Consider the following 12,878-nt stretch of genomic DNA (forward strand, 5'->3'; position numbering starts at 1 on the left):
CAACATTCATGGGGTGACATGATGAGGTCTACTTGGGTTTAAATTTACTTGCATTAGCACTTAAATGCAAAACAGTCCCCAAAGTTAAAGACCACATGACTTTAGAAGTAACTCTAAAAAATAAAATGGCCCTTCTTGGAAGACTAGAGTAAAACATCCAGCCATAGTTATAAGAAGCCTTATCAGAAATATAGCCCCTTATGAATCACATATCAATTTTAAAAAGTAGCCCCAAAGAAGCAGCTCTGAAAAGAGGAAAAAATATAACTTAAGATATTTTGAAGATCAATGTGAATATAGGTTCAAAAGATAGATAAAAGAGATACATTTTCATAAGACTACCTAGAATTAGGCTTATAATGTATTCTAGCATTTCAAGTTTATCTCTAGTTACTAAACATCAATTTACAAATAACATGTTCACTTTTTATTCCTTTAACAAAAGGGAAAATTCTAGTTTCAATTCTATCCAGTGGAGGGGAAACTGAGAAAACAAAGATTCAAACAGTTCCATGCAAATATCACATTTTTCAAATGGAAGAACTCCCAACTAGACCAGAAGTTCATATTACTAAATATTTTTCATTGAAACAATTTTTAACAAGTACAAATACATGGCATTAAAGTTCAGAACCTAATATAGGCCTGACAATCAAGTCCTTGTTTTCTGGAAGAAAGGCCTTAAGTCCCACTCAATTTCCAGTAACAATGTTTTCACAGATCAATTTAATAAGGGGTTTTAATTTCCTTCATATTTTTTGTTTTTAGCATTCTAGTCTTAAAAACTAGGTAAGAAAATTAGTCCAATTCCCTAGAAGTCTAATTGTTTTCTTTTGTAGCATGAAAGAATCCACAAAACCTTTCCCAAACTGATTCCCAATCTCCAATCTGTATTTAACATGAGTCTTTTCATATATAATGTAAAAGGTAACTTACATAAAATGTACCCATGAACATTAAAACTAGTTGTTAGATTTAACTAGCTTTATAATTTAAGTTTTAATACATAAATATTTGCAGCTTGATCTTCTGTTGACAATGATTGTCGGAGCCATGAATTCACCTAGAATTCAACATCATTTACAAATTCCCATTCATGCACACAAAACACACACCATTAACACACAACTTACTCCTCGTGTCTTGAGAGAATCTTCTCTTCTTTAAATCTTTGGCCTCCCAGTCAATTCCGAGTTCAAGTGTCTTTTAACTCAAACTTCACTCTCAGATTTTTAACAAGTTTTCCACCCACACTTCATCAATGCTTTCCCTAACCTTTCATGTTGCATTGCCAAACTCTGAAACCTGCCTCAAAGAGATCACCAGATAAAAGAAAATAAATGACATATAAAGTGGTTATTTCAGCACAGAACACGGGAGGATCAGCGTTGTTCAAGATTCCCTATTGGGATCACACTTTTACTGCAATGAATAATTGCTATCAGCAAGAAAAATCCAATGTTGGACTCTTTCATATTCTTTGGCAACTGGCCAAAGAACCTACCAAAAAAGTTTGAAGTACACTCTTTCTTCATACAAGGTGTCCCCATGGGAACACCAGGATAGCTGCAATTCATCTGAGGCCTCACCTGTAGAAAGAGGCTGTCCCAGAGACAGCCAGGACACCCACTAGTTTGTGGAGATCCCTGAGAAAGTGTGATTTTTAAAATCTGGACTGTACATAAGTTTCACCTGCCTTTTTCACTGTATTCATAGGAAGTAAGTAGCAGCTGGTCTCCCAGCATTCATACTACCTCTCTCTCCACCTAGGTTTTCTGTGTAATTGCTATGGCTTTGGAATCTCACAACTGATATTCTGTATAACTTGAAAGAGTAATTATGTCTCCTAATTCCAGGTTTGCAGTTTCCAAATATCACTTACAGTTCTTTATTCAGCTGAATAGCCATATAGACACCAACCATCTATGTAAAAAAGGTTTTCCTCAAAGATATGACTTAACACTGAACATTTAGGAAGTAGCTATACTAAAACAAGCCAAAAATTTTTACTTATGGTTGGTATTGGAGATAAAAATCCATTCAATATAAAGCCTAGTGGTTTGTTTCTTGTACAGGTCAGAATGAGAGCTGTGAATTCACTACATCCATTTAAAATAAATAACTTATGTGAAATACAGATTCTGGCATAGATATAAGATGTGAAATTCAAAATCAATCGACTGAACCTGCATGTTTCATTTGCTCACAAATTTGCACACATATTCTGCAAAAAAGACAATTGCAGCAAAGAAAAAGGAAAACTGCCCTTTTGCAAACAAGACTAAAAGCATCCCTCCAAAGAGGACAAAATAAACATGCATATATATGTATAAAGTGTTACTGTTCAACACAAATGCTATTTCTAGAAAAAAAAATTGAACTGCATAGGTTAAAAAAAACAATGTGCAACATCTTAAGCCATTAAAGCACCAAAAAAAAAAAAAAAAACCCCACACACACCAAAATCATTGTTTTTATGACAATTAACACACACAAATAAAAAATATTGATCAAAACTCAGGAAGTAAATACCTGGACTGATACAATGTCCACTGTTGGGGAGAATTTTTCTTCAATTTAAATGTCTCTTCTCATCTCTAAAAAAATTTTAAAGTGCTAACTTTATATAAAGCAGGCAAATCCTTCAAGTAATTTGCTGTTTACGTATGCCAATTTTTATAGAGCTAAACCAGGAACTAAGAAAACACTAAAGTAAAACAAGACAGACATGGCGAGAAAAGTGACAAGTTACTGCCAGACAAAGCAACGGAATGCTACAATACCACCTTGGCCTTCTCATTTCAATTAAATGTATAAACTAACAGATTTAGGAGTCTGCTGGTCTAGTACACTAACTGTCTTGAATATGCTAAAATTTATCCATCAATAGGTATACAGAGTCCTACGGAAAAGAGTGCCACTGAAAAATCAACATTGGACACTAATTAAAGCAATTTAAAAAATAAAAGGTTGTCTATAACTATAAATGAATATTAAATGTATAAATCTTATAAACTATGAACTGAAGCCTTATGCTACGTTTAATTACTCCTGCCCGTTAGCTGCTTTTTCAAGGAAGTATACGTTAACCAAATGGCGATTGAGGTGCTTGCTATAATCTTTTTCCTTTCTAAAAGAACGATCACAGAAGATACAAACAAAATCTCCCTCAGCCACTTTGCCTGCCAAGGCCTCCTTAGCATTTTTCCTGCTGGTTTCTTGTGGAACTGGCCGGGCCCCATTCAATCCAGAATCATCACTACCCTCTGACATGTTGTCACTTAGATCACTTCCATCGTGACTGTGGATGCCTTCATCTTCATCCATTTCCTGAGACTCATTTACTGCCGTGGTGACAGGAGGTGATGTTGCAGCAGTTTTGGACACTGCTTCATGGTTTTCTATTGCTAGGGGAGGCAGCAGTGGTGAAACTGGTTCTTCAACTGCTGAGTCTTTGCCAGGGGGAGTCTCTGTTTTGTTCTCATCTGTGTCCATTTCCATTTCATAAAGCATCGTGCCAGCCTGACACTTACCATCTAAAGTTTCACCCTCTGGCATATTCAAGTTTTGTTCAGAGGATGAAATATTGGCAGATTCGTTGATAATAGCAGCAACATCAGCTAGACTCTTATCTGCCTCTTCTACTTCTTTTTGAAGAGGGGCTTCTTTATTTCCTTCGTCTTCGGTGAATAATTTTTGGTCTTTTGACTCGTCTCCTGTTAAGTTTTCCTTTGGCGGTGGTGTTGATGGTGGTAAGAGATCCTGCGCACTCACACTTTCTTTCAGAAGCTGGCTATCTTTTACAGGCACTAAGCCAACTTCAATAAGGACTTGTTCCTTCTGTGCCATTTCACACTGGGTGTTGGAGGTTTCCTTTTTATTATCTTTTCGAGGAGACTTTTTGGGAGCTGGTTCCATGTGAAGAGGAAGCTCTGTGGAAGGAGGAGGCTCTGTCTGAACAACCTCCATCTGAGCAGGCCCCATGGAAGGAGGCGGCTCTGTCTGAGCAGACTCCGGGGCAGGAGGCGGCTCCCTCTGACCCATATCAGTCTGAGCAGACTCCGGGGCAGGAGGTGGTTCTGGCTGAGCAGGCGCCCTGGGAGAAGGCTCTGTCTGAGCAGGGGGCTCCTTCTGAGCAGGCCCCTTAGGAGAAGGTCCTCTGGTAGAAGGCTCTGTCTGAACAAGGGGCTCCTTCTGAGTACGCCCCCTGGGAGAAGGCCCCCTGGGAGAAGGCCCCTTGGAAGAAAGACCCCTGGGAGAAGACTCCCTGGGAGAAGGCTCCATCTGAGGAGGCCCTTTCTGAGCAGCCTCCTTCTGAGCAGACTTGCTGCTTTTTTTACTTGACTTATTTTTCAGAGTTTTCTTCTTTGTACTTTTCTTCATGCAAGCATTTTGCTTTTTATTCTCCTCTACTTTGCTGTCACCTTTTGACACTTCCTGATTATTTTTGGATTTGCTTTCTGCCTTCTTTTTCTTTTTTGTCACAGGTTCCTCCTCATTAACAGGATCTTGTAAGGGATGGGCTTCAGCTTCCATCTTCCTTTTGCCTTTCTTGGTTTTACTGGTTGCTTCTGAATTATTTCCTGTGTGCACATCCATTTCTTTAGTTTCCACTGCTGATTTGCGAGTTCTCGTAGTCACTTGAATTGAAGCATTACAGGACTTTTTCTCTTTTGAAACATTATCTTTCTTCTCCACTTTTACAGACCTCTCATTCTTCTTTCCAGTCACATCCACCTTTATTTTTGTCTGTTCTGTTTCTGTTTTCTCATTGGTAATATTGTTATCAGGCAAGTCAGCCTCTCGCTTTTTGGTTTTCTTTAGTTTCACTTTTGAGACATCCATTGTTTTATTAGGACAAGTAGGATGCTTAGATTTGAAATGATACTGCAGATTACACTTCTTAGAAGCTGCATAGTCGCATACAGGACAATTGAACTGCCGTGGATTCACATGTAGCTCTACATGTTTTTTGAAGTTACTTCTATCTGCTGTTTTGTAATCACAATGTGGACAGTTAAGAGGTTTAGGCCCATTATGAACCTGTCTTGCATGGCGGGTTACTTCATGTTGATTAGAGGCCACATAACTGCACTGATCACATTTAAATGGCTTCTCACCTGAAGGTAAACAAGAGATGTTAGAGAACGCAGATTAAGAAATGAATTCAAGTTTTTATTAAAATGTAAGCAGCTGAATTGTTTTAAAAACACATACAAAAACTATTCATTGAAAAGACTGTATCATGCACTTTACATTTACCATATTTATTTGTAGATCTTTTCTCTACCCCTTGACACTGATTCTCACACTAAATACAGGAATAATTATCTCATTTAACCATAATATTCTAAAAAGTTCATCAAGCTAGAGCTCTCAAACACTATGAAAGAACAGCAATTTATCAAGAAGTACACAATAATTATTGGGAAAGTTGGGCTCTGGATGTGAACTTTGCGACAAGGGTACTCAAAGAGAAAAGATAATTTTAAATGTTTTATATTCAATTAAAACAGATGTATAATGGAATAGTATGTAAAATTCCCATTCATTTTGAAGATAAATCTTAAGTCTTCAAAAGAAATATTTTACACTCTAGGCCACGTTCCCAGATCTTCCATGTAGAAGTTATAAAACAAAAGTTTTGGCCTCAGGGAGCAAAAGGCCTTTTCTTTAAATTTAATTCTTGTCCATCTCTGCAAGAGTAAAGTTTCACCCAGCAAATTCTTCCAGCCAGAAGTGTGATTTTTAAAGCAAAAATACAGCCAAGCCAGAAAACTTTTCTTGATTTTTCCCTACCTTCTTCTAACAAATGGGCAAAGAAACTACATAAATTGAGAAAGGGCATACAAATAGATATGGTATATAAAATAATTGAAAAAGTCATGATCACAGACCACAGGTACATACAAAGCCAAAACCACCCCCACCCCCAAGTTAAAGGTATAAGATTAACACATTCTACCTGAATACATACCCATCTAGATCACACTCTAGTAAATATTACCAAATGGTATCCATACCCCACTGGTCCAAAGGAATGCATAGTAGAAAAATGGAAATTGACATTTATGAAAATTCATCTCAAACATTTTCAAATTCATAGCACATCTATTTTTTCATAAAGCAAATTCTCAGACATCAAGTAAAATCATGGTAAGCTTTACATGATTGAAAAATGTCTGATGATAAAAATAATCACAGCAACAAAAACTAATCCAAGTATATCCAACTGGTTATACAGCTGATGGGACAACTCATTTTCCACATCAGTCCACTAACAGATTCATAAATAGAGGTTTCTACAACATGCTGCATTACTCTATAATTGGCTCTTTCTTGTCCTAATGAATGACCTCAGTGGAGATAAACATTGGCTTAGCATACATAACCACAGAATGGGGAAAACAAGGTGGCATAATGGTTAAGAAATTTTGCTAGAGGGGCACCTGAGTGGCTAATGGTTAAGCGTCCACTTATGACTTCAGCTCAGGTCATGATCTCACAGCTCATGGTATCATGCCCCACACTGGGCACCTTGCTGACAGCGTGGAGCCTGCCTGGGATTCATTCTCTCTCTCTCTCTCGCTCGCTCGCTCGCTCTCCCTCTCTTTTTAAAACACTTTTTCTAGGATGAGACTAGCTGGGAGATCAAATAAATATGGGCTCTTTTCCAACTCATTATGAGATACTAAGCAATGTACTGAAAATTGGTTCAATGTCCTTATCTGTAAAATACTGTAAGTGTTGTGAGCTATAAATAATTTAATCCATATAAAGCACTTAGTCTGGAGCAAAGAGCCAAGCAATCCATATACATTCATTAAAAATCATCACTTTCAGAACTGGTAATTTAGTATGGGTAAACAAAAGGCAGGATTCATGTGTTTATCCTGCCTTTCTGTTTTTTTTAAGTTTATTTTTTTATTTTGAGAGAGAGAGACAGAGAGAGCAAGAGAGAGAAAGAAAGAATCCCAAGCAGGTTTTGTGCTGTCAGTGCAGAATCTGACTTGGAGCACAATATCATGACCATAAGATCATGACATGAGCCAAAACGAAGAGTCAGACGCTTAACTGAGCCACCCAAGCACCCCTATCCTCCTTTCCATTTAAACCCTACCTCTGAGTAAACAAACAGCTGATGAATGAAGTTTATATCTTTATGAAAATATTTGTGCTAATAAAATAATTATGATGGATATATCACCATTGTATAACTCCTAATTAATGAGGGTATTTACATAGCAAGTATCGATCAAAGCACCAAGCCTCTACCTATGAAATGGTAAGAGAAAGGGAGTTCATAAAAATCTGTTTCAATTTTAATGGCAAAATTGACTTATTCCATTTCTTTCCCCCCTCAATTTTATTTTCTTGACATTAAATCTTGCTTGTATTAAAGATCTAGTCATTAGGGTACCTGGGTGGCTCAGTCAGTTAAGGGTCCGACTTTAGCTCAGGTCATGATCTTACAGTTCGTGGGTTCGAGCCCCGCGTGTGGCTCTGTGCTGGCAGCTAGCTCACAGCCTGAAGCCTGTCTTCAGATTTTGTGTCTCCCTCTCTCACTGACCCTCCCCTGCTCATGCTGTCTCTGTCTCTCAAAAATAAATTTAAAAAACATTTTAAGAAATTTAAAAATAAAAAGATCTAGTCATCAAAACTTTATAGATTATTGTACCTGGCTAAATATAATTTGTCTGCCTTGTATTGATGATTTTAACTTAGTTCTTTTCTAATTCTAATAATATTTATTTGTTTTTCATGTTAAGAAACATAACAGATACCTATTTTATTCTTCCCAAATTAACTTAAAGGCAAATTCAAAAAGGAAAAGCTTTTTATATACTTTATATGCTCTTACAAAGAAGAATCTAGAAAAAAATAGTAAGGGACCTTTTTAATCTTTATTTATTTTTGAGAGCGAGAGAAAGAGTAGAAGTGGGGAAGGAACAGAGAGAGGTGGAGACACAGAATCCAAAGCAGGCTCCAGGCTCTGAGCAGTCAGCAGAGAACTCGATGCAGGGCTTGAATCCATGAACCATGAGTTCATGACTTGACCCAACATTGGATGCTTAACTGACTGAGTCACCCACAAGGGACCTTTTTTAATTAAAAAATGAGGCATACAATGGATTCTTACTCAGTAATAAAAACAAAGTTCTGATACAAAGCAGGGATGAATGTCAAAAACATTTCATAGAAGAATGTTATAACAATATTTTTTGACAGAAGTCAGAGTATCAGTTGGAGGTAGGTAGACTATGGGAGGGTACTGACTGGAAAGGGTAAGGGGGAAATTTTTCTGAGAGCTTAGAAATGTTCTAGGTCTTCCTCCAGGTGTCAGTCAAACAGGAAAAACCATGTGAAGTCACTGACCTGATAATGCATACACTTCAGACACATGTATGCATTTTCATGTGTGTAAAGTGAACCTCAATATAATACTATTTAAAAATTTACTCTATACATCTGAAATTAATGTAACATTATATATCAACTATACTCCATTCAATAAAAATGTTTACTGACAACAAAACCCCAAACTGCATGTTGAATTTGACATGACATATTAAAAAGACAAATATCATATGATTTAATTCATATGTGGAATTTAAGAACTACAACAGATGAACACAGAGGAATAGAAGGAAAAATAAAATAAGAAATAAAGTGGGAGGCAAACCCTAAGAGACTCTTAAATAAGGGGAACAAACAAATAAGGAGAACGGCAGGGCCGTTGTTGTGGGATGGGGTAAATAAGTGATGGGCAGGAGGAGACAAGATGGCGGAGAGGAAGGGAGCTCTGTAAACTCTCTCTGCCCCATCCATCAAACTGAAAAGGACATTACTCTCATCTGCAAGAGCGGAAGGAGAAAATACAGACTCCAGAGAGGAGACAACCTCAAAGATACCTGAGCGAGTGCGAACTGGGGAGATTGGAAAATGGGCAGGCCTGAGAGGGTCAGGCGAGACGGGAGCCCCAACCCAACACTGGGCAAGCGTGTGGAGCCCAAAAGACAAAGGGAAGAAATAGAGAAACTGAACACGCTCATAGTACTCTCTCTGGGGAAGACATAAAGAATGTTTAACTGCACACAGAGAGAGAAACTCTCACTCCGTATATAACTGCTGGGTAGCCCAAATCCCAAACCCAGGTGGTGCAAGGGAAAGAACAGCTTCCAGCCCTGCGCCATCTTGGCGGGGAGTCAACGGCAGTGGTGGCGCCAGGGGCACTCACTTCGACCTCAGTTTTGGGAGTGGCAGCACTCACCTCATTTCCACATCGCATCTCACCCCCAGCATTGGCCGTGCGAATCCCGAATCCCAGGTGCCAACAGGGGGAAAACAGCTCCCACCTCTACGCGATCCTCGCAGGGAGTAGGCGGAGGTGGAGGCCAGTACTCGCGCTTCTGCTGCAGGAGCTCGCAGCTTATTTCCGGCAGCGCCCAGCGCCTCCGGCAGCAGCTGCGCCAATCCCAGTCAGCGCCAAGAGAAACTCATCCCTCCCCCAACGCAACTGCAATCCTAGCTGGGAGCTGGGAATACACAGTGGTGTCTGTGACGGCCTGCACATCACCTCCTACTGCACATCTCACCTCAGGCGGCACACCTCCCCTCAAGCAGGGGCAGCCTAAATCCCTGCCTGAGCCAAGACAAACTGATCCTTCCCCTAAGAAGCCAGCCACCAAAACAAGTACATCTCATCTGTGGTAGCATAAAAGTGCATGGACTAGAACGCTGAACCGAGGCAGGCCTGGAAAATACAACTTGGCTCAACTGCTTCACAAGGTTATCGAACTCATTAGAGAGGCTACAGTGCATAGTTCCAAAGGAGCTTGGCAAACTGCGATTCCACTCTCTGCAGACACCAAGGCAGAGCCTCTGACAGCAGCCTCCAAGACCTACCACACCAAACCACACGGATCGACTAGGGGTACCTGCTGCTTTTTTTTCCCCTTTTTCTCTTTTTCTTCGTTTTTTTTCCTTCTTTTTTTCTTGTACATATTTTTTATTATCTTTTTTACTTAAATTTTTTACTCTTTATTTTCCTTTCTCCTTTCTCCCTTTTATTTTTTTTTACCTTCTTACAATCCAGATATATTCTCCTGTATCTCACCCTTATCTCTCCCCTCAACTGGTCATACACTTTTAGACTGTCCATTGTCCTTAGTTGTCTCTGACCCCCTTTATTTTTTTGCTTCTCTTCTTTTCATCTCTTTCCTCTCCATTTTCTTGTCTTTCCCCTATTTAATTTGTTTGTTTGTTTGATTTGTCTGTGTGTTTGTGTGCTTCTGTTCCTCTGTAATTGTCTGTTTTCCTTCTTATGGCTACACCACGAAAAAAGCCAAAGTGTGCATGACGGCGAGTCCCAAATATTGCTGAGTAGAGAAATACAATATTCAAAGGCACAACAAGAGAAACTAAGAGACACCATTAAAGGATATTTCCTGAAACGACAGGCCATGGCTGGACAGTCAATAGGCCTCCTTTAACAGAGCAATATTAACAGGTGCACAGTGCACAACGAGCTTTTTAAAGCTGACAAGAGACAGAAAACTAGCAAAAATGAAAAAACGACGGAACTCTCCCCTGAAGAACCTCCAGGAAGAAGTCACAGCCACAGAACTGCTCAAGGGAGATCTAGACTACAGAACAAGAATCTTAAAAAACTTGTCATAAAATTAATCGCTGGGGTTGAAAAAAAGCATCAAAGAAGCAACTGAGACAATGACTAGGAACTTTGAAAACAGGTGTGAGGAGTTAAAAAACGCTCTAAATGAGGTGAATAACAAAATGGAGGCAGCCACCTCAAGGATTGGCGAGGCAGAGAGAAGAATAGGTGAATTAGAAGATATAGTTATAACAAAAGAGGAACCTAAAAAAAGAGAGAGAAATTGATCCAGGAGCAAGAAAGGAGAATTCGAGACGTGAGTGATACAATCAAATGGAACAACATCCATATCATAGGAATTCCTGAAGAGAAAGACAGAGAGAAAGGTCTTGAAGGGATACTAGACCAAATTATAACTGAGAATTTCCCAAATCTGGGAGAAGAAATAGACATTCAAATTCAAGAGGCACAAAGAACCCCCTTACGACGGAATTTGAATCGACCTTCGGCACAACATATCACAGTGAAACTGGAAAATATAAAGAGAGAATTCTGAAAGCAGCTACGGAGAAAAGGGCCCTCACGTACAAAGGGAAACCTATCAGAGTGGTTACAGACATATCTAATGAAACTTGGCAGGCCAGGAAGGAATGGCAGGAAATCTTCAATGTGATGAACAGAAAAAACATGCAGCCGAGAATCCTCTATCCAGCAAGCCTCTCATTCAAAATAGGAGAGATAAAAGTGGTCCCAAATAACAAAAATTGAGAGAATTCATGACCACCAAACCAGCCCTACAGGAAATCCTAAGAGGGACTCTATGAGGGAAATTTTGCAAAGAATACAAGGTGCCAGAGACACCACTATAAACACACATTCTAGGGAGAACACGATGACTCGGAACCCGATTTTTCAATAATAACACTGAGGGCTCCAACCAAACGACACAGGGTAGCAGAATGGATTAAAAAACCCAAAACCCATCTATTTGCTGTCTACAAGAGACTCATTTTCGACCTGAAGACACCTTCAGGTTGAAAGTAAAGGGATGGAGGGGCGCCTGGGTGGCTCAGTCGGTTAAGCCTCCGACTTCGGCTCAGGTCAGATCTCACGTTTGTGGGTTCGAGCCCCGCGTCGGGCTCTGTGCTGACAGCTAGCTCAGAGCCTGGAGCCTGCTTCCAGTTCTGTGTCTCCTTCTCTCTCTGCCTCTCCCCCTCTCATGCTTTGTCTCTCTCTGTATCAAAAATAAATAAAACATTTAAAAAAAATTAAAAAAAAAAAACTAAAAAAAAAAAAAAAAAGAAAGTAAAGGGATGGAGAAATACCTATCATGTGACTGGAAGCCAAAAGAAAGCTGGAGTAGCCATACTTATATCAGACAAACTGGACTTTAAAGTAAAGGCAGTAACAGAGATGAAGAAGGACATTATACAATAATTACAGGGTCTCTCCATCAGGAAGAGCTAACGATTATAAATATCTATGCACCAAATTCGGGAGCGCCCAAATACATAAAATAATTAATCACAGAAAGAAACAATCTTATTGAGAAGAATGTGCTGATTGCAGGGGACTTTAATACTCCACTGACAGCAATGGATAGATCAACCAGACAAAAAAATCACTAAGGAAGGAATGGACCTGAATGACGCATTGGAACAGATGGAACTGACAGATATACTTAGAACTCTGCATCCTGAAGTTAGGAAATTCACCTTCTTCTTAAGTGCACATGGCACATTCTCCAAGATAGATCACATACTGGGGCATAAAGCAGCCCTCCATAAGTATAAACGAATAGAGATCATACCATGCATACTTTCAGATCACAATGCTATGAAACTTGAAATTAACCACAGGAAAAAGTCTGGAAAGCCTCCAAAAATGTGGAGGTTAAAAACCACCCTACTAAAGGATGATTGGGTTAATCAGGCAGTTAGAGAAGAAGTCAACAAATATATGAAAACCAATGAAAACGAAAACACAACAATCCATAATCTCTGGTATGCAGCAAAGGCAGTCCTAAGAGGAAAGTATACTGCAATCCAGGCCTATCTCAACAAACTAGAAAAAGGGCAAATTCAAAATCTAACAGAGCACTGACTGGAACTAGAAGGGAAGCAGCAAGAGCACCCCAAACCCAGCAAAAGAAAAGAAATAATAAAGGTCAGGGCAGAAATAAACAACATAGAATCCAAAAGAACAGTCAAGCAGATCAATGAAACCAAGAGTTGGTTCTTTGAAAAAATAAACTAAATTAATAAAC

General features: G+C 39.2%; 1 protein-coding gene across 1 annotated transcript in view; it reads right to left on the reverse strand.

Annotated features, from left to right (window-relative positions):
* Positions 1-2,450: 2,450 nt before the first annotated feature.
* The window catches only part of REST (RE1 silencing transcription factor), a 25,124-nt gene continuing 14,696 nt past the window's right edge, over positions 2,451-12,878 (reverse strand). Inside the window, exon 4 of the mRNA XM_029945513.1 lies at positions 2,451-5,120. Coding sequence (XP_029801373.1) covers positions 3,046-5,120 — 2,075 coding nt within the window. The 3' untranslated portion in view covers positions 2,451-3,045. The remainder of the gene's footprint in view (positions 5,121-12,878) is intronic.

This window comes from Suricata suricatta, chromosome 1 (genome assembly GCF_006229205.1).
Source record: "Suricata suricatta isolate VVHF042 chromosome 1, meerkat_22Aug2017_6uvM2_HiC, whole genome shotgun sequence".
NCBI lineage: Eukaryota > Metazoa > Chordata > Mammalia > Carnivora > Herpestidae > Suricata > Suricata suricatta.